The sequence below is a fragment of the Anomalospiza imberbis genome, chromosome 11 (genome assembly GCF_031753505.1).
Source record: "Anomalospiza imberbis isolate Cuckoo-Finch-1a 21T00152 chromosome 11, ASM3175350v1, whole genome shotgun sequence".
In the NCBI taxonomy this organism is placed as follows: Eukaryota; Metazoa; Chordata; class Aves; order Passeriformes; family Viduidae; genus Anomalospiza; species Anomalospiza imberbis.
In genome coordinates this window covers 8,566,690-8,586,893 of record NC_089691.1, presented here as the reverse complement: position 1 = coordinate 8,586,893, position 20,204 = coordinate 8,566,690, and the positions used below count along the sequence as shown (strand labels likewise).

The window sequence follows — 20,204 nt, the reverse complement described above, 5'->3', positions numbered from 1 at the left end:
GGTAATTGCTGAAGAGTCCCACTCTGACAGTGGGAGAAATGCCTTGTGCTCACTTGTCAGTGAAATCTTCTTCGGTAAGATTGTAAAGGAAGCTGTCCATGACCTTGTAATCTTCCATGACTTCCTCAATCAGTTGCTGCACAGGGTGAGAGAAAGAGAAAAAAAGTAGACACCTTTAGACCATGCTGATTCCAAGTCTCTGGAGTACACCTCATTTTCATGAGGTGCCTTTGAAGAGCGTTAGTCACACAAGCTTAAAGTGATGTGGGCTGCTTCTGTGCCATGTGAACAGTGGGAATGGATTTACAACCCCTTGTTCTGTGAATGATCATGCCATCATCACCCTCTGTTCTATGGGAATGAAAAGAAGTGTGACCTAGTGGATAAAGCGCTGGACAGAAATTGAGTGTTTTAGGTTATCCTCCAGGTTCCCTCATTGGCATGGACAAGTCAGCTTACAGCTTGATGCCTTTGTTCTCCATTTGTTCAGCTGGGAAAAGACTTACACTTCAAATAACTTTGAAAAAACTCGGTGCTAAATGTCCTATTAGAAAAAATAAATTAACAGCAATTTGAGCACTGGGTAACAGAAAGATTTTCTTGAAAACAGGATTCATTTTTAGAAGATAGCCATTCAGTACATAAATACAGAATGGATCATGAAGGCAGCAAAATGCATACATAAGTATTTTAAGCAAGATTTTTAACTGCTATTTTGTTTTGCAAAGAGATTGAAATTTATGATATGTATATTTAAAAATACGAATCTTAGGAATTATAAAAATACAAAGCCAGGAATCTTGTAGCATTGCACGCAAAGACATGCAAGTAAAAAAACTGGAGTTCTGCCTATGAGACAACACACATTGCATTGACAAATTTCCTCCTCACTTCCCCTGATGTCCCTGTCCAAAGGAGAGCCTGCCCTACCTCCTGCACTGCCAGCTGCTCGGGCACTCCCTTCAGCCAGTCCCGCAGCTCAACCAGCTCCTCAATGTTCTTTGGTCTCTCATGCATTTTGGTGCTGATGGTTTCATATGCCTCACAGATCTGCAGCAGGACACAGCAAAGACCATCAAAAATTCACCAATTGCTAATAGAGAAACTAGGAAACCTGACCCGATCCACCCACTTCCCATTCTGAACGTGGTCTAAGTGATGAGTACACAGTCCTGTTCTGTTTTTTTCTTTTTCCATCCATCTCAATGGAGCTCAAACAGAAAGAGACTGCCAAAAAAAAAGAGGAAGAGGAACTGCAGGTATATAGTGAAAATGATGATAATAACAGATTTAGACAATCAGCTAGCAGAGGCAGTTGCCTATATTCCAGTTATCGTCAGAGGAAGCAGAAGGACTTTCAGTCGTCTACTAGACAGATCTTTTCAATCCACCAACACACTTTTGTAAAATGGCAAGTTCTTGAAGAATTTAATCTCAAGAGCTACAGCTTTCAGGCAAGTAATTTATTAAATATATTTAATTCTTCATTTGGTTGAGTTTGCATATGTCCTCGATAATTTCAATTTTAAATAATCAGCCCAGTGTGATCCTTAAAATATCCTCATTAATGTGGCCTTCTGGTCATTTCACAAAAACACAGCAACTTCAAAAGCAGAAGGACAAGACAAGACAGAGACACATAATCCATTGAACCAGTTAACTTACCTTCTGCACATGTGAATGGAGGGTTTTAGCCAGCATGTCCAACATGGCAATAGCAAGTGCTTTGTGTTTATCAGACAGACTATGCCTAATATGTTCTATCCTGACTTGAAAGGGGCCAATGATAATAGAACTAGGTAGAAGGTGGTCCAGGGTCTCCTTTTCAGACAAGTATGTATCTACTATCTTCGTCACCTCCCGAGTAGGTGGAAATTGCTCTACATAGTCTCTGTAAATTAAAACACCAACAAAAAATGGCTTTGTAGACCTTAGTAATATTTGAGCATCAAGGCTGTTTGTGTCCACTCAAAGGATCAAGACATGAAATTAATAAGGCATACATTTACACAATAGGTGCAGAGTAGAATAAGAGCACAAATATTTTAGCTGAAGAAAAGGAGTAGAAAAAAAAGGATGAAAGAGTAAATATGGCAAGAAGAGAGGGAGAGACAAAATAAAAGCACTAGTGTAAACAGGGTAAGATCAGGAGGCTCTTCAGGGGAAGGTAGGCACTTCAGTGTATTCCGGGGAGACACAGGAATTTGTCAGATGGGATTTGTAAATTGATTAAGCTGGAATAAAAAATAAGAAAAGGGCTTCATTCCCACTGTTTGGAGAAAACGTAAGACCTAAACAGAAGTCCATTAAAGAAACAGAGGCTAAAGGACAGAATAGGTGCAAAGAGTTTTGGCAATGAAAACAATGAGGTTGAAACAAAAGAAAACATTACTTTCTACAGGATGCTATCAGCCTTAGCAGACACTATAGGAAGGAGGTCAGAGTCAAGTATGCTAACTGGATTCTCAAACAGGATGATTTGTTTTTAGGGCCATTAATATCTCCAATTACACTGATGAGCATGACAGGAATGTGACTGCTGTCAGAGACAGGAAGAAATTCCCAGTGCCACCACCAATGTCCTCTAAAAGCATGGACTGTCACCCATGACTGAAGGCAGCCTCTGGCAGGGGCCTGATCTCACATCTGAGGCACGTGGTCTCAGAACAGCCCCACATTCTCACATCAGCACATCCACACAACAGCTTCCACAAAGGCTTGTCAGTGGAGTCACAGGGGTTTTGTCAGAAGCCACTTACTTTACAAAGTACTTGATGTCATTGTTATTTATCTCTAAGAACTTCTCATATCTCTTGCTGTAGGCTTGGAGAGGGATCCGAGTCTTTTGAATGGCAGAGCACAGAGCCTCACGTAGCTCTTCTACTTCTGGCTCTTGCAAACCCACTGATTCCAGCATGGGGGTGCCTATGATATCCATGTTCTCCAACACATACTGGAAGAGGAAGGAGAGAGGTCTTGCAGGACAAACAGAGCTAACCGTACCGCCTCAGGAAAGGGGCAAGGCAATCCCTGGTGGCACCTTTGAGAACTCTTGCAGTCCACACTTCTACATTTTGTCAGGAATTGTTTGATCAGTTTTATGTGCCCTTCTCCCCAAAGAATGAGGATCTAAGGAGACAGGGCTTTCACAGTAGCAGACAGAAGGACGCATATGCAGAAGAGATTTGCATCAATCAGAACTGGAAACAGTGCTATTTCCTTTATGAGTCTGCTTTTACCAGTCAGTTGCATTCAGGGCAACCAGAATGTCAATGTGTCCACAGAACCTGCAGCACCAAAGCAGAAACAACCACCAGACAAAAGAGCTACAAGGTTGGGGACATTGAAGAAATCCTATCAGAATAAAGCTGCATTAGCATAGTGCTGTGCCCAGATTAATTTAACTGACTTCCCAAGTACCCATTTCTGCACCTCCCTCCCTCAGTACAAGCTCAGGGGTGTCTGTGCTGAGCTGCAATGCACTGACACGTGCACAGGTGTATCGCTGTTGATGCAGAAGTGCTCACCTGCTCCAGCTGTGGGATACTGTGAGTGGCCAGGATTCCGTTGTCAAACAGAGAAATGAGAGATGTCTCAAAGCTCTCCACAGAGGGGCTGAAGAGGACGCCACTGCTGTCTAGCTCAATGTCTGTTACAAAGAGTGGATTCCTTTGAGGCCTGTGGTGGGAAGAGATAAGAAAGAACAGGGATGCTTTTTGAGAATATGATACACAACTGTATTGCTCTGGTGCTCATACTAAAATGCCTCCTGGACAGGAAAGGAAAGCAGAGGAGAAGACGACTGTCTCATGCAGATGAAGATATAACACACTGTGTTCTCAATTTAATAGTAAAGACACTGAGAACTCTTTTTTATCAAAGATGAAGGAATCATCAGTCATGACATATCAGGATCCCCAAAAGTCACAACCTTATCTTGAGAATTGGAGCTGCTTTACAGAAAAACTGCAGGTGTTTTTCAAACTAGGCATTCAGTATCTCCAATATACTCCTAAAATGCACCTCCTGGAAGTTATATTAGTATTTCTAATCTTGCATGTGACCAGCCTGGCTCAGGATTAGCTGAAATCAGTGTCAAGACTTCCACTGATTTAAAGGTAAGAGGCTTCATGTGAGTGGCAGGGTTTTTTTTTTTTTTTCTTTTCTTCTGGCTTTCCATTTCTAAATGCTCCTTATTTAACACCACAAAAAGCAAAAATCCTTAAATCAATAGCCAATGGAATAAAATTTTAGGCAGTGTGATAACCTAAATTTGATAATCTTTAGAGATTCCAGGCCAGATTCTAATTCTGAGGTTTCATCTAAGAATGAAATTAAGCAGCCATGCTCCTGGTATTCTTCCTGGCATCCAGAAAAAAATTAGCAGTAACAGTTTGCTCCCCTAAGAACGCTGGAGGTGGCTGATCTTTAAAACAGTACATGAAAACAGCAGACCTTGTTTCTGATGGGCTGCTCCATATCACTAACTGCAGCTGGAAAGCTGTGCTAACAGAGCAGTCAGCTCTGTGTTCTTCTTCCATACTCCAGTGAACATGTCAGGTGGAGGATTAGGGAAAACTGCCCAGCTAAAAGGCCCCACACAGAGCAAAGCTTGCTTGCAGAACAGTAGTTAAAAAGACAACAACACTACACTTTTCTGCTCTTTCAATCCCTTATTTTTCTTTCTTTCTTACATGTAGGGACTATTGGTGATGTCATCTCCCCATTCCATGTCCTTTGAGCAATTCAGGACACTCTGGCAAGCATCCAGCACAAACTGGGTGAAGCTGTTGAGCGAGTTCTGGACCAGGTACCGCAGAGAGTCCTGAAGCATGAATCTGATGCGCTCCATCAGCTTACACAGCTTGGACCTCTGGTAGGCATCCCAGTCACTCTCCTCCAGGTTGAACCATTTGCCTGCATCTTCAAGGCTGCTCTTAATCGCAGTCTTTATGGTACCAATCCAAGTGTCCTTGAGAAACTCCTGAACCTAGAGTAAAGAAAAAAGCAAGCTGAGTAATCCTCTGAGGGCTGATGGGAAAACAGTACGGCAAGGTGAGCTACTAACTGGGGCTGTTGGACCTTTCTCTGCTGTGAAAAGAAACTGCTCTCTCAGAGCTGTGGTAGCTAAAAGTAGCTCTCAAACCCTCCCCACACACATGTGGCATCTGAACCTGGTCATATATCGCCTGCACTGACAAAAGTCCCACAAAAAGAAAATCTGATATTAAAAAGTGGGAGTGCTCTATTCTCTATTTTACTCACAATGTTTCCTTTCCTTCCTCTGTTCTACAGAGCAGCATCCCTGGAGCTGCCTGTTTCAGGGTCCCTCACAAAAAGTTGTGTAGACAGTATGATGAGTAAAGGATAGAATTTTGTCTTCTCTTGACAAGTGAGAAGAAAGTGCAGAAGAAGCCAAGGGCAGCAGCAGTTTGCAGTACTTTAACTTATTAAAATGCCACCAAGTGTCACTTCTGCTCCACAGGCAGCTTGCTGTTTGTGTGTACTAAAAGAACCTTAGTCACTGAGTGGATGGCAACACTGCCTAGCTGAAACAGCATGGGACTGGGAAGGACCAACACATTCTCTGCCACTGATTCAGTGTGCAACCCTGTGCAAGTTACTCCATGTGGCCACATCCAGGGTGCAATGTGCTGCCCTCAATCTGAGGACATGAAGATCCTCTGGTGGGAATTACCACAGAGCTGCAAATTTTTGTCCTACTCTCTCTATTGACATTGCAAACAGAGTAATTTAATTAAGTATATAAAAAACATAGAGTGTAGAAAAGCATTATCCCCATGAGTGTTTCAGGAGAAATCAAGGATCTTGTGCCTTGCAGCTGGATAGACGGGGAAATGAAGAAAAATAAATAAAAAGAAAAAAAAAAGAAACTTTTGAGTGCCAACCAGTACTCCTATCTCCTATAAACCAGGTGGAGGAAAGAGGGGCTGCAGCCCTATATGGCCACTTGTTTAACACATGACTAAGAGCATGGTCAGCATTGGCTGATCCTAACTAGGGCACTATGACTCTTTCAGCCCATTCTCCCCATATCCCAATAAATTTGACAAGCACGTGCAAATTCCTCCCTGCCCCAAACATGATGTCTCCTTTGACAGCTCATCAGTTTCCAGAAGATCAATCTGCAGCTGCTGCATCTGTCTAATACACACTCAGCACTGCTGCCTGCTCCATGTGTTCATCCCTCACACCTCTGCTCACCTGAGTGAAGGTCTGAGTCTGGATCTCTTCAAATTCCTCCAGAGAGACAACTTTGTTTATGGTTGTGTTAAACAGAGACAGGACAGCTGCCTTGTTGCACTCATCTTGTACCTGTGCAAGGAGATGGATGACTTCTGGCCTGGTCAGGAGTGAGAGAAAGCTGAATTCTCTCTGTTGTTTATGGAAAGGATAGTCTGGGATAGAGATGAGCCCTAGCACCAAAAAAAGAAATAATGTCATGGCCTGCAACAGCCATTTCAGCTTCTGTTTTTAGAGTACAGGTCCCTTTGGGAAGCACTTGTGAAAAGGACTCTGCTCTAATGCAGCAGCTTCATCAGAGGGCTGGATGGAAGAGAGAGTCTCTGCTCTGCAGCAGAGACCTTCTGCAGCCTCCCATTAGGGGCTGAGGTGCTGTCTTGGTGCCTGACCTTCCCAATGCTTTGGCTCATGAAGTTTCCATGGGATAGAACATTGGAACTGAAGAAACTTCCCACTGAGGCTCCAAGGCACAGCTGAGTCATCTCATCTGTGAGAGGCCACACCTCAAGGCCTTCCTGCTTTTGGAAGATTGAAGTGCACAAAATATGCTTCCCCCCGCCATCTTTTACTGGGGCCATTTTCCTCCTGTTTGGGACTCTAAAGGAGCCTGAGCCCTCTTCCACACTTGAGGCATTCCCTAGCTGGGCACAGCAAAGGCAAGGCAGTCAGCCCCAGCACAGTGATAAGCTAATCACACTGCCAAACATTTGGTGCCATTAAGGGTACACTTACAGAGTTACTGCAGCTTGGCTGATGAGTTCTAATGTATTATACTGAGGTAACATGAACATGCAAATATACCCTAAAAAAGAGCAGACATACTCAAAAGTCTCACATAATCTCCTGTTGCTGCCACTTGTGAGCTCTAATCACTACCATGAACCTGAGAGTTCCCACAGCAAACCAGGAATCCTATCAAAGACAAGAGGCAACCACACTGAATGCAAACTGCTTCACCGTGTCCCTCACCTCTCTCTGGTGCTTCCTTCTCCTCTTTGTCTGGAAGGGTAACAAAAGAAAACATCTGGGGTTTGGAAGCGACGACTCTGTCAAAGCTGATCATGTTCATGGTGTGTTTATACTCTAATTTCACTTCTTTCTCCAGGCTGCTTATTTGGTCTAACATGCTGTTACAAGACACAGAAACACTGAGAACCCATGGTGTTTGAGCACATGTATCTCTGTAGTTTTACTGTAAACTCCACCCCTCTCTCCCTCCCTCCCAAATGTGCTAACCCAGAAGCCCACCTACCACTCAACACATCAGGAGAATTGTGCAGACAATGAAGCAGCCAGCAAAGGTATCAACTGGACTTTTAATGACAGAGGCAAGCAAGGAATGAGGACTAGGACTGTAGCCCTCGTGTCTTTTCAGTTCAAAGCAACACCTCCACTGGGTAGAAACATTACAGAGGGAAGGAGAAATAACCACTAAAGAAAGTAGCTGACAGTTCTGGAAAAGTTGGGCTATCCAAGCTGGCCTCCCATTTGCCTCCCGCTAAATACCTCTTGTTGTCCGTTTCCTCAGCCAGAACACTCACGTAAGTGCTGAAACCCTGCTCCATTTGCCTTAGGAAATCATTATCCTCTACCTCAAGCAGGCAGAGTACTTTTCTTTATCCCTATTTTTCTGCTCACAGAGACTAATTACTCTCCTACTTTTCAGTTGAGTCCAGCAGACCATGCAGCTCCTCACACCTTCCTATTTCTGAGCAAGGCAATCAGTCACGGCTGATTCCCAGCAACACCATCAGTGGTTCATGATTCATCAGCCCAGGGACATTAAAATGCATCCCCAATATGAACTGCATCACAAAGAGATACTCCATTATATTCAGGTGGAGATCTCCTGTTCTATTTGCCTTCCCCTCTGCAGATCTTCTTTTGATTTGTTTTAGCAGCTGTTAATAGGTAGAAGGGTCACCAGCAGACAACGGCCAGGCCTCTAGAGATAACTGGTGGTCTGCAGATCAGTACAGCAATGACTGATCTGTTCCTCAAAAGCACAGGGGGACAGCAAGGTCAGCCATGCCATTTTTGTCAACCTTCTTACTGTTGAAGGCTTAACTGCAGGTGTAAGCATGGCTTGGTGGGTCTGCATATGGAAACAACTTCAGCTGGGAACACTGACAGACCACCCATCCTGTACACGTGTCCCTGGGGCTGCCATCTGCCTCCTTCTGATGCCACTCTGGGCAACAGAGTGGTGTGCTTGTGCACAGAATGGAAGGCAGGTGAGATCCAAGGTCTGTGAGTTGGCTGCTGACTGTGAGTTACCTGCCTCCACTGGCACTTGTTTTGTAGCCCTATAAAGTCCCACAATGTTTACAGACTGAAGGCTGAGCCCCCAGATGTGTACATGGCGCTTTACCTCTTCTCATCCTTCAGTCTGGGAGTGTGTATAGCCAAGCGCTTCACCCTCTGCAGGCTTTTCTCACTGATGGTGGCCAGCCCCTCTGTGGGCATGCAGTCCACGTACAAGTGGTACATGAGCAGCCCCTGCGTCTTCTTGCGCAGGCTGTCGGCGCCGGCCACGCGCTCCGCAAACACCTGGGGATCCTCGGCCAGGAACTGCAGGCAAACTCGTGGCACCCAGTACTGACATGGCAACAATGGAGCTCTTCCTGGGAAATCAAAGTACAGCTTACAAGAGGCTGCAGGGAAAACAAAACTCAGAATGGCTTGCAGTGCTGACAGCAGCTTTTTGATAGACAGGATAATTGGGTTGCTTGCAGGAGATCAAAATGAGGGACCAAAGCTGAGGACAGCAAGAGATAAGGAGCATCTCTAAACCTTTCAGGAGAAGGGTACTTCATTTTAATCTGTCCACGTTCCCTTTCAAAATGGCATTGACCCAGAAAGCACAATATTTTACTTTTCTTGGACGCAAGAAGGATAGGAGAAGGAATAAAAAGAAAGGTGTCTACAAAGGGAAAACCTCAAACGGGATCAAATTAAGATGTAGAGTTCTCTTCCCTGGAGGTTTTTTCAGACAAGTTAAACAGACACATATCAAGAGAGATAACAGTGAAAGGGATTAAATTACTTCCTGGTGTCCTTCTCATCTCCAGCTAGGACAAGCGTGTGTAATGAACTGGCTCTCGGACTATATGACAAGTCCCAAAAGACCTTATTTGAAACACACCTTCTGGAGTTATTCCTCCATTGAGGATTGGTCTCCCTTCTTCATCACGCACCAGACCTTTCTCATCTGTTTTATGGACTAAGTAGAGTTCTGTCTCCTTGTCATAATCCAGAACACCAACATCAGTCCACTTGTAGATCAACTTCTGGCTTTTGGGGTCCTCTGAGAGAGCCAAGGATTAAAACAGGGTTAGTCTATTCTCCTGAAGGCTACAGCAAATGGACTTTCCTGATCCAAGTGGTGATGCCACTTGTTTGAATCTCAGTCAATCTCACAGAGTTTCTGCTGTGACCAATTAAATAATGAACTTAGGTCTTACAGCTTAGAATTTTCAATGTTTTGCACACACCAGACAGATATGTATTTATATTGATATCAATATGGATACAGGTCAGGACAGCATTATGCTGTCCATTCAACCTGAGGAGTGATCAGGTGTGGTATTCCCCAAGACAGCTGCAGGCAGAACTCAGCCATCACGTGCTGGCTGCCCAAGGATACACAGAGTTTATGTTTTATGCTTCAGTTTTGCAGACAGTCAGGCCTCTGGAGGCTGCTCCAGAGCTGCAGATGCCATTTCCCAAGCTTTAAAGCTACTGCAAATGTGTTAATGTGAGATGCAGCCACAGCTGGACATCAGTACAACTGTACCTAGTAATGCCTTCTCATTGAGAAGGCTCCAAATGATTGGAAAATAATGTCCACATCACTTAATTTGGCCCAGGTTTACTACTTGTATGTTCACTGTAGTCTGAACTCATCTTCTGATCCTGCACTTGCAGAGAAATACCGGCAGAACATACTGTGTGCAAGTTACCTAACTCCATGAAGACAGCTATGCACCTATAAAGAGAAATTTTGTCTGTGCTGACGGAAAGCCAAAAGGCAAAGGAAATTTCTAAAAATGTGGAAACAGTCCAGGGCAGGACTGGCAGTCAGTGAGAACTCTGGTCTCTTGCTCTGACTGCCTGAGCCTGGCCAATATGAGATATGGCTTTTCAGAGCTACACTCATCAGAATCTACACATTCACTTCTGCTGAAAGGGCCTGTAACCATTAGTGTTGCCCTGCTTTAGCAGGAACTGATTCAAGTTTTACCATGTCCAAGTATGTCATCTGTAGGTAAAAGTGCTTTTCCAGGCACTGGCTTTCTATCAGAAGATCCTGGCTCCAGACCTAGTGAGATCCACTCTTCTGGAGTTCGACAGTCAAATTCATCATTGTCAAATACCTAAAAAGCAAGGACATGAGTAAAATTAAGATTTACTTCAGAAAGAAGAAAACACCCAATAAAAAATTTCATGAGAGGAAAACATTAACATGCAGTTCCTAAATGGGCTACAAAATATGGAAATCAGTCCAGGTGCAAAAGCTGTTCTGATATTTGGTCGACAATTTTCTCCCAAACAGCAGTATTTGTATCTCCAGCCCTTTCCTAGGGAGAACAGACCAACACCTGGAGAGGTTTCCTGCAGCAATACTGCTGACTACTGCATTCAGAAGGAAACATGAGACACCTTTCCTTTGGACACACAAAGGCCAGTGAGGAGCACCCTCAAGGATTATTTATTTTGACAGAAGTTGTGGGCACCCTGCAGAAGATGCTCAGCAGCTTGTAGAGACTCTTCAGTGCCCGAGCCAGCTCCAAAGCATTTCCTTGTTTTGCTGCTTGTTGTGTCAATAGTGGCTAAGTGTTCTCAGAAACCTCCTGTGGTATAAGCAATGAGACAGATCACAAGTACCAAACGTGTTCTCTTACCTTTAATGGGAGGTAGATGGGAAACACAGAATCTTTTGTCTCCTCAATAGGTGGCATATTGTCAGGGTCATAGTGCCTTGGCATCAGCTGATTGGAGTCTATCCCCTTGCTGGCCAGGAGCTCAGCAATATCAAAGGTGAGATACAGCCGTCTCCTCCTGGTTTACATCAGAAGAGGAAATAACCACTAATGTGCCTACAAGCATTCCCATGTCTACTACTCCACTTTTTCACTGTGTACCCCTATCAGTAAAAACATATTTAGTACACATTGCATCAACGTCTATTTCTTCATTTATAGCACAAAATAATTCAGTGGAAGTGACCTGGAACAACCAGTTACTTCAATCTATAAATTATATACTGTAGTATGGTACTAATACATTATAGAGCATACACAAACCCAGAAATTAAAAAAAAAAAGAATGACAAAAAGATGGTATAAACACTATTAAAAACCAATGTTTTCTTCCCACATCCCAGTGAATTGTCTTTTGCACCCTCTGCAATTCATGCACGCCCCACCTTGGAGAATACTGCCTTACAGGATAAGGTTTTCTTAAGGATTTTTGACATGTTATGTCTTGAAAGCAAAAGTCAACACCCTAATCTGCTGTGTCCATTCCACTATGATGCCTCTAGCCACCTTCTGGTTATTTACCTCTCTACTTCAACCTTCCGAGGGTTTTGCCCTGGAACACGTTTGAAAGGCATCTGCACTTTGGGCTTAAATGATTGTTCAGGGAAATCTGACTCAGCGAGGATCTCAGTAGATGGTCCAACCACTTGCTTCTCCAGGAGACTTTTAAAGTTCCCAGGCATCCTGAACTTTGTGACTAAGAAACAAAGAGAAACACATCTGAAACCACCAGGCATCACTTTGCTTTACATTCACACACAGAGGAGGACTCTGCTGTCTGCTGGGTTGTCTGCAGAAGTTACTTCACTAGATTTGTAAGAGAAGTCAAGCAGACATCAAATTAGAAACAGAAAGAAAGACCTTTTTTCCCTGCTACAATATGTGATTATGGCTTTCCAGTATCAAAATAATGGCATAGAAGAAAACTCCACTGAGAATTACTGTCATGCAGATTTTTGGGAGCCAAGGCACTGACCTGGCTCTAAGGAGCTCTGTTTTATTCCCAGCTTTGCTATAGACTCTCTATGTGATAGTGGGCATTTACTGTCTAATGCACAGCTTCCATCACCCTCAGAAAGGGATGGGATCCCCCTGCCTCTCTGCGGGGCCCTGAGACCAAGAGTCAGCCATAGCTGGGAGGAACTTGGTCAAGGTGGTGATAAATGGTTTATGAATATTACAGGGGAAAAGAAGCTGCACAGGTCATCTTTGTCTCCTGAAGTACCTATTCACACCTTGGGACAAACGTCTCTCTTCTCAGCTTTTGCTCAATCAAACCACCCACTCACATCAGCAATGGTGTGAGAAAAATTTAGTTAAACAGCCAACAATCTCACCATTTGGCCAAAGGTTTTCAACAAAAATTTGGACTAAGCAAAAAGTATGCATTTCCAAGAACTGGAAGAAATTAAACCATGTCATTTACCCCATAAATAAACCAAACTGTTTATATTGCTAAACAAGTTGCAAATAATAGAACAGCAGCAAACTGGGAATTTGAAGCTTAACCTAAATTAAGTAATTGCATGCAAGCTTTAAAAAGCACTATTCCCTAGACAGAGCAAAGCATTGAACTAAAAATAGATTTTAGTGGAGTGAGAGAGATTTTCCTTTGATGAATGATTTTCCTTCACACTCTGTCAAGGAGAAACTTAAGGTCTGGTTTGGAATTGGGTATTTTGAATGTCAAGCTTTGAACCCAACTGTTCATCGTGTTGCATGTGCTTCTGGAGTCATGGATGTGACCCTTGATTTCAAAGCAATTGTGCAGAGCAGCCAATAGTGCTAAACCCAGACACATTTCAGGATGGCTAGTTGCAGGAAGGGTCCTCTAAGAGGTCACTCCCTTGTCCTTCTAAAATGGCCCCTGACTCAACCCTTGTAGCTGTATGTTGTCTACTTAGAGACTAAAGGAAATAGCCACTAACTGGCTCCTCTCTCTCTCTACTTCCCTCCCTCAAGAAGGGCAGCTAGCCTGGCATGAATGTGCTCTTTAACACTTGCATGGTCCATAACGTAATTTTGAGGAATCCCTAAAATGCAACTCTTTAGCCTCGTGTACATCTCTTGCTTGGGGTCTTCACAGAATGGCCCTGATTTGTATTTGTTGTCAAGGAGCACAGCTGTTCCAATTTAGTCATTTTATTGTTGCCAAATCCGTGGCACCATCCATTATGGCACTTCATGCACTATCAACTATTTATGTCAATACTTAGTGTTTCATTTGCATTTACATTTCCAACCTGATGGCTTCTTCCCCCTTGAAGAAGCAGCAGATCATAAATAGACTTCTGTCTCCACTTGTTAAAGATGAGTCTAGCTTGTCAAGATTCACTTGAGGAAGCAGTCATTTGTCCTCACTCATGAAAATAAATGTCACATCTAAGCACAGGAGGGTGGCATATACAGTTCCCATCTTTCTCTAAAATCCTCTCACACACACACATTCTCCCCACCCACTGCCAGTCTATGATCCATATCCCCAGGAGTGCTCTAGGGGCCAGGAGAGTGCTGGTAAACCTTCAACCATTCTCTGTTCCTATATTTGAGCATCCATGACACAAGTTTTTGTAAACAGGTGGCACCAGCAGCTCTGTACACACAGAGAACCCTTACATCTAGGGAGAATAATCTGCTCTGGGGTGCAGCTGGGTGCAGAATAAATAAATGAGGAAAGGCCATGATTTTGGCTGTACCTAAATCCCAAATACAGTTTTCACAGGCAGGTCCCACTTTTAGGGTTGTCATGTGCAGGGCCAGGAGTTTAACTTGATGATCCTTGTGGGTCCCTTCTAACTCAGGATACTCTGTTATTTTCACAGGAAAGGGACACTGCTGGCTCCATGCACAGTAAGAACACATGCAAATTCAGTGTTCTTCTGGCAGCAGGACCAGAACTCCCACAGGCACCAGCACAGTCCACCCTGAGCCCTGGGGGAAGTGGATCTATCCAGGAGAAAAGAAAACAGGGTTTTACCACCCACTCAGATCACTTTGCTGCACCTCTAAATGACATTCACTTTTCACGGGATATTCAAGCAGCTCAGCACTATTCCTGAGCACTGAAAATGAAAGCAGAGCACGAACCCAGAGGCAGCAGCCTAATTCCCAGCATGCCCACTATAGGCAACCTTAACAGTTATGGCCCAGTTTCCTGCCCCACCTCGCTCCCTCTCAGTGTATTTACCTTTAGGGGTGTGCTGCTCCTGGTCTGCCTGGTTCACCAAAGACTGGGACACGTGGGGGCCAGCAGAAGCACCCTGGAATGTGAGGGAAGTGTCAGAGCACAGTGGTGACAGAGTGTGAGTGGGGATCATAGAGGTACAAAGTGGGACTGTAAGACTGACTTTACAAGATCTTTAGGGACAACTGAGACTGTGAGTAATGGTCAGAAAAGGCTCAGAGACACAAATACCTGAAAAGTTCAGCCCAATGCACAGGGGCAGGGGATCTCCCAGCAGCATGTGGCCTGATGTCAGCTTAGGATGTTGACTGGGGGCTGATTAGGCAGCCAGTCATTAGGGTTTTACTACCATATATCACCAGAACCACAAGCCTGCCCTGCCATACTGCCATCCCAACAATCGTGACAGTGCTGTCACTGGCTACAGAGGAAGGCAGCACAACTCTGACCAGGATGAGCCTCATGGCATCACTTTGTAAGGACCAAGGTCTTGCACAAAGGCCTCTGAGCAAAGGAAGGTCTAGGACCTGGGGTGAAGCCTGTATGTGTCTACACCAGCTGTACCATCAGTCTTTTACTTTCAGGACAGTGCTGGAGGAAAGACTGCTCTTTGCACTTACCCCCAAGCTACTGGAGGTTCCTGGAGTAGGGACATCAGCAGAAGCCTCATTGCTGGTACTAGGACGGCTCCTACTCAGAAAATTCCTCAAATCCTTCCTTGCTTTCTCCATCTTCTCAGGAGAACAACACTGTGACGTAACCCTGGGCTTCCTGTGAGTGGAAAGACATTGAGCCTGTCACACACTGTATCTTTGGCACCCCTCCACACCCTCCCACAGTGCTGGATATCCTTGACTTGCTACAATGAGTGGGTAACACGGAAGGTTTGATCCCCTGACTCAATACCAACCGCTGCCTTCATGACCTGGGGCCATCAGACTCATGTGGCTGCCTCAATGGCTCACTAACCCTGGAGAAAGAGATCGCTTTATTATTCCAGATGGGTTTTGGAGTGGGAAAACCAGCAGTATACACAAGAAAAGCTGCTTTCCTTAAGCTGCAGGGGCTTCCCGGATCTGTGGCAGCATTCAAAAGGCTGCCAGGAGAATTTGAGTAAACTGGGACTACAAGAGAAGTACTACTTTTGTTGCACCCAAATCCCTTAAAAACCTAGTCACACTTAACTCCAGGGGATATAGGCTACAGCCTAGGATACCAACACAGCTATTCCCAGGTGTAAGTCTGCCTCTTTCATTTAAATAATTCATGACAGATGTTTAAGCATCACCTAACACATACTAAAATATTGCCAGAAGCTCCCATCTTTCTCCTCCTGCAGGGGATATTTTTGCTCAGCTCGCAAATAATTTCTGCTCTTCCACCTTGGGAGACGCAAGTCCAGGCAAATATCACAGCTGTACAGCTTTATTTTATAAAAACCTTTGTGCACTGAGAGATACCAATTAAGAACAGCTCTTAGACTTCTGGCAGGAGGATAACGCAACCCTTGGTTTCAGGCTTGTCTAAACACAGAGAAGACTATTGTAACTAATTAGAACAGCTAAAGTGACACAAACCGCTCCAGCCTGCACATGCATGCACTGATATAATGATGTACACATACCTGTGTAGCTTATTCCTATAAATTATGAGTCAAAGCTCTCCATGGTGTCTCTCAAAGGTACTCCAAGGCCAATACAGCTTACTGATCAATTCATGCTCAGGGCTACACCCAGACTCCTCATCCAGCCCAACCTGGCTAGTGGTTTGTCTCCTGCACCCTTGCTAGGATCTTTCTTACTTCTGGTAGCCAAGCCTCTGCAGTAGGAGTCTTCCAGCTTTCCACAGCTAAGTTCTGGAAAGACCTTGCCTGGTCTTGAAGGCCACAGCTGGCACAGTACTTGTCTGGAGTCCCAACCTGACCTAGAGACAACGCCACTGGATCCCTTCCTGCCATGACCTCTCTGCTCTGCTCTTGAATGGAGTGAAAACTCTGCTCACTCTATACTCTTGATGAGAGAGGGCAATCTTTTCAAAATTTCACCTTGCTGCCTGTCTGTGAGAATGAATCAGGTACAGCAGAGAAAGCATTACATGCATGCCGGAGATAAGAGGGAATAACTGTGCTGGTTTATTACTGCAGGTTCAAGCCAGTGCACAATTTTGAGAGGTTGAATCAAAAAAGAAATCAGATAATAAATCAAGGTTACCATGATGCGAATCTTTTAAGTGAAATGGAGTAAACGAACAGATTGGAAAGACCTGGGAGATGAGATCAATAATACCCCCTCCCCTCCTTTAAGCTAGAAAATCTCCAATCTCTCTTCTCTCAGCTTTGCTTTGGCATGGCAACTGGAACCTCACACCCTGAAGAATGAGTTTTCCATGGAGGATTTTGTTTTTATTAGCTATTTTATGCTCTGGCCATATCTATTTTAGCAGCCCAGCAGGACTGATTGGAATCAGCCAAGATCCAAGGATTCCTGATGAATCACTGCTGGACTCTTTCGTGCCTGCTGCACTGGCTTGGAGAACAGCAGCAAGGCGGAACGACCCTGCGGTGCCCCTCCTGATGTGTCACCTGAGCATCCTCTCCTTGGGAGCAGGGCCACCATGCCTACATGAATTGCTGTACTTTTGCCTCTTACCACCAGAATCCTAAAACCATCCAATTAAAGAAGCCAGCCCAGGACACAAGGTTCATCTGAACCTTTAGTAGGGGTGAGTGACTGAACTCATTCCCAATTTAACAGAACTGGCAATCTCTGCCTAGAACCAAAATAATGTGGCTGCTGTCCATGATGGACAAGTTTCCATGACTGGGAACAACTTTACCAAGACAGCCCACAGCAAGCCTAATTCTTTGCTACTTTGTTCGCTGTGTACTCACTCACACCTCAATTAAGTCCGTCCTGAGCGCTTATGTCAAAATAAAACAAACCTCTACTCAGTGTTCAGATCAGAAACATCCATCATGCTCTCCCAGCTGTACAGAGGGAAGGTCCCTGTGTTTGCAATTGCAAAAAAACCTGACACACACCACTTAAAATAAAGAACAAAACCAGGCATCCAAAGTTTTCCCAGCAATTCCCCAAACAAATCAGTAAAACAGCTTGTCAGAGAGCACTAAAGCTGATGTGGATATGGGAGTACTGCTAAGCACAAAGGGAATCCTACTCTCCTGCCACCCCAGCTGCTGGGATGTGTCTGGGTTTTCCAACAAGGAGGTTCCCAGAGCATGGTGGGGAGCTCGCTTCAGTGCTAGCCTCCAGCTAGGTGGTTTGGCTGGTCCCATCCACCTCTCAGGAATGGTCTCCAGGCTGGTTTCAAAGATGAGAAGAGACCCTCTCTCTTTTGCTCAGCCTAACTGCTGAGCCAAGAAGTTTACTGCAGAGCAGTTCCCTTGTTCCAAGTTTCCAACTGCCTTGAAAGAACATGCAGCATGCAGACCTAGGGCTGTCCTCCCCTCCCTCCATCCAGGGGTGACCTCAGACCCCCATCCCTGGGCAGCAGAGCTTGGCATGGATTGCCAGGGCGAGAACACAATGGCAGCTCAAGCTTTCAGCCAACTCTGCTACAGCAGTTGCTGATGGTACCACATAGCTTGTGCTCAAGGATTCCTTGGCTGTCTGAGGGATCCTGAAGAAGAGCAGTGAAACTGCCCAGTGCCCCCTCACACTCCAGCTGGGGACAGGAGGCTGGACACCTGCCACATTCACAGCCTTCAATCCTTTCCTACTTGGAGCACTTTCCTCAGGACTGAGGCTCTCCTTTGACAAGGAGGGGCACAAAGGTGGAGGAAATAGGAGTACACCTCATTGCAAGCAGGTGGGATGTCTTCCTGAAACCAGCTTCTCTGCCCTCCTCAGTAAGCCTTCTCCCCTCCTTGCACACCTGGGAGCATCTCCCTGTTCTTTGCTGGCAAACATCAGGCTGGCACCAAGATGTCCCAGCTTTAGCTATAAAATCTTTTCCTGACTGCTGAGACACCTCTCTCTGTTTAATTTAGTCATGCTCCCTCACACCTGAAAAGCATGTTTCCTAGATATACCAGGTACAATGTATTATGCTAAATTGAACTATTCAAAGTGAGAGCATATTCTTATGGCACTGCTGACACAACATTAGTTACAGCGTCTGTGTGTCATTGTGGCAAAACTATAATTACAATTTCTCAGTAAATCCAGGCTTTACACATCCAAGAGTCAAACTCCCACATGTCTTGCTCAACGTCTGGTATGAGCTTTTTGATCTGTTGCCTCTACTTCAATTCTTTGATCCAAAGCTTTGACAAAATGGGACTCTTTTCTTTCAAATGAGGTTTAAAATGGCTAAAAATTGCAACAGAACTAGAGAATAGTACTTTAAATATCATCTAACCCCTAAGCAAAACCGCAGAGTGAAATCTAGTATTTATCTAAAATCTATTTATCTGTGCATAGCCAGAATCCCAGCTACTAGACCATCTGGACACCAACATGCAGAAGTTCCCTCTTCCTATAATTTAAGCCCTGCAATATGAGCTCAGACAAGGTGATGCACTCTCAACAAACTGCTTTAAGCATTATTCCGTACTTCAAAACCCTTCTACTCTAAAAAGCGAGTTGAAAGTAATTTCGAGTTTTATAGCAGCCCATTCCCTCCAACAATTTGCAGAGTTTTAAAATTGATTTTCCTCTGGGTTTTTAAATGCATTCTTTTCTCCACGGGAAAGCACCACGCAAGCACACCCGCACCGGGAGCAGCGCAGGCGGCTGGCGGCCGGTGCTGCTCGTTAAAGCCGGGGCTCAGCGGCCCGGCCTGGGGCTACAGCCACGGTGGGTGCCGCAGGACACCCCGCCGGGCATTCACACCGTGACCCCAACAGTGTTTGTGTCGCTGACCAAGCGCAACGCGGGTGAAACAAACGCTGCTGTAGGATTTCATTTCTGAAAGACCCCGGGGTGCGGCAGGAGCAGCCATGGGGCTGTTAACGTGCGACGTGTGGAGATGGGGCAGCGCCAGGAGCTGCTCCCAGCGCCCAGCCTGGGCTCCGGCCGCGGGACACCCCGCTCCCAACGCTCCGAGGAGTCCCGGCCCTGCCCGCCACTCCCAATGTGCCGAACGCACGAGGGGCCTCCCTCATCATTCACACCTGCGCGCCCGTCCGCCCTCCCAGCCCAGCCCCCGAGCCCCTCCTCGGAGCCCGCAGCCCTAGCGCCGCTCCGGGGGCCGGCGGGGCCCTGCCTGCGGGCGGTACGCACCGACCGACCGACCCGACCCGACCCGAGTCCGCCCCGGCCGACCGGAGTCCGCCCCGACGCCGCACGCGTTGCCACGGGAGCAGGGGCGGGCAGAAGGCTCCGGCCCGAGACGGGCGCTCCCCCCCGCGTTGGGCTGGTCCGGAGGAGGCAGCGCGGGCCCGAGCCGCGGGCCACGCCACGCCCGAGCCGGGGGGGAGCGCTCCCCTGGGGAAGCGGGGTCTGCTCCAGGCTGCGGCTGCCGGCGCGGGGCTGTGACGGCCCCCGGCGCCTCCCCAGAGCCGCCGCAGGGACACCGCAAAGCTCCCGCTGCCACTTCAGCTGCCGCCGCACGGACATCGCAGAGCCCCTGGAGCAGCCTAAGAGCCACCACTACGGAGTTGCCGCTGGCGTCTCTGAGTTGCCACAACGGGGACACCACAGAGCCTCCGCTGCCACTTCAGAGTCACCACAACTAGGCCAACGCGGAGCTGC

At 45.9% G+C, this 20,204-nt stretch overlaps 1 protein-coding gene across 2 annotated transcripts in view; it reads right to left on the bottom strand.

The window, feature by feature from the left end:
* The window catches only part of DNAH1 (dynein axonemal heavy chain 1), a 71,212-nt gene extending 51,380 nt beyond the window's left edge, over positions 1 to 19,832 (bottom strand). Inside the window, exons 1-16 of one of the 2 annotated variants that reach the window (XM_068201721.1) lie at positions 19,756 to 19,832; positions 15,111 to 15,261; positions 14,494 to 14,566; positions 11,829 to 12,003; positions 11,169 to 11,325; positions 10,508 to 10,640; positions 9,410 to 9,571; positions 8,636 to 8,888; positions 7,234 to 7,391; positions 6,226 to 6,437; positions 4,695 to 4,990; positions 3,528 to 3,678; positions 2,760 to 2,953; positions 1,666 to 1,891; positions 931 to 1,050; positions 54 to 136 (exon numbers count right to left, since the gene is read on the bottom strand). In XM_068201721.1, the coding sequence (XP_068057822.1) occupies positions 54 to 136; positions 931 to 1,050; positions 1,666 to 1,891; positions 2,760 to 2,953; positions 3,528 to 3,678; positions 4,695 to 4,990; positions 6,226 to 6,437; positions 7,234 to 7,391; positions 8,636 to 8,888; positions 9,410 to 9,571; positions 10,508 to 10,640; positions 11,169 to 11,325; positions 11,829 to 12,003; positions 14,494 to 14,566; positions 15,111 to 15,221 (2,504 nt within the window). In that variant the 5' untranslated portion in view covers positions 15,222 to 15,261; positions 19,756 to 19,832. The remainder of the gene's footprint in view (positions 1 to 53; positions 137 to 930; positions 1,051 to 1,665; positions 1,892 to 2,759; positions 2,954 to 3,527; positions 3,679 to 4,694; positions 4,991 to 6,225; positions 6,438 to 7,233; positions 7,392 to 8,635; positions 8,889 to 9,409; positions 9,572 to 10,507; positions 10,641 to 11,168; positions 11,326 to 11,828; positions 12,004 to 14,493; positions 14,567 to 15,110; positions 15,262 to 19,755) is intronic. The other variant, XM_068201722.1, reaches the window with a different exon arrangement.
* Positions 19,833 to 20,204: the final 372 nt, after the last annotated feature.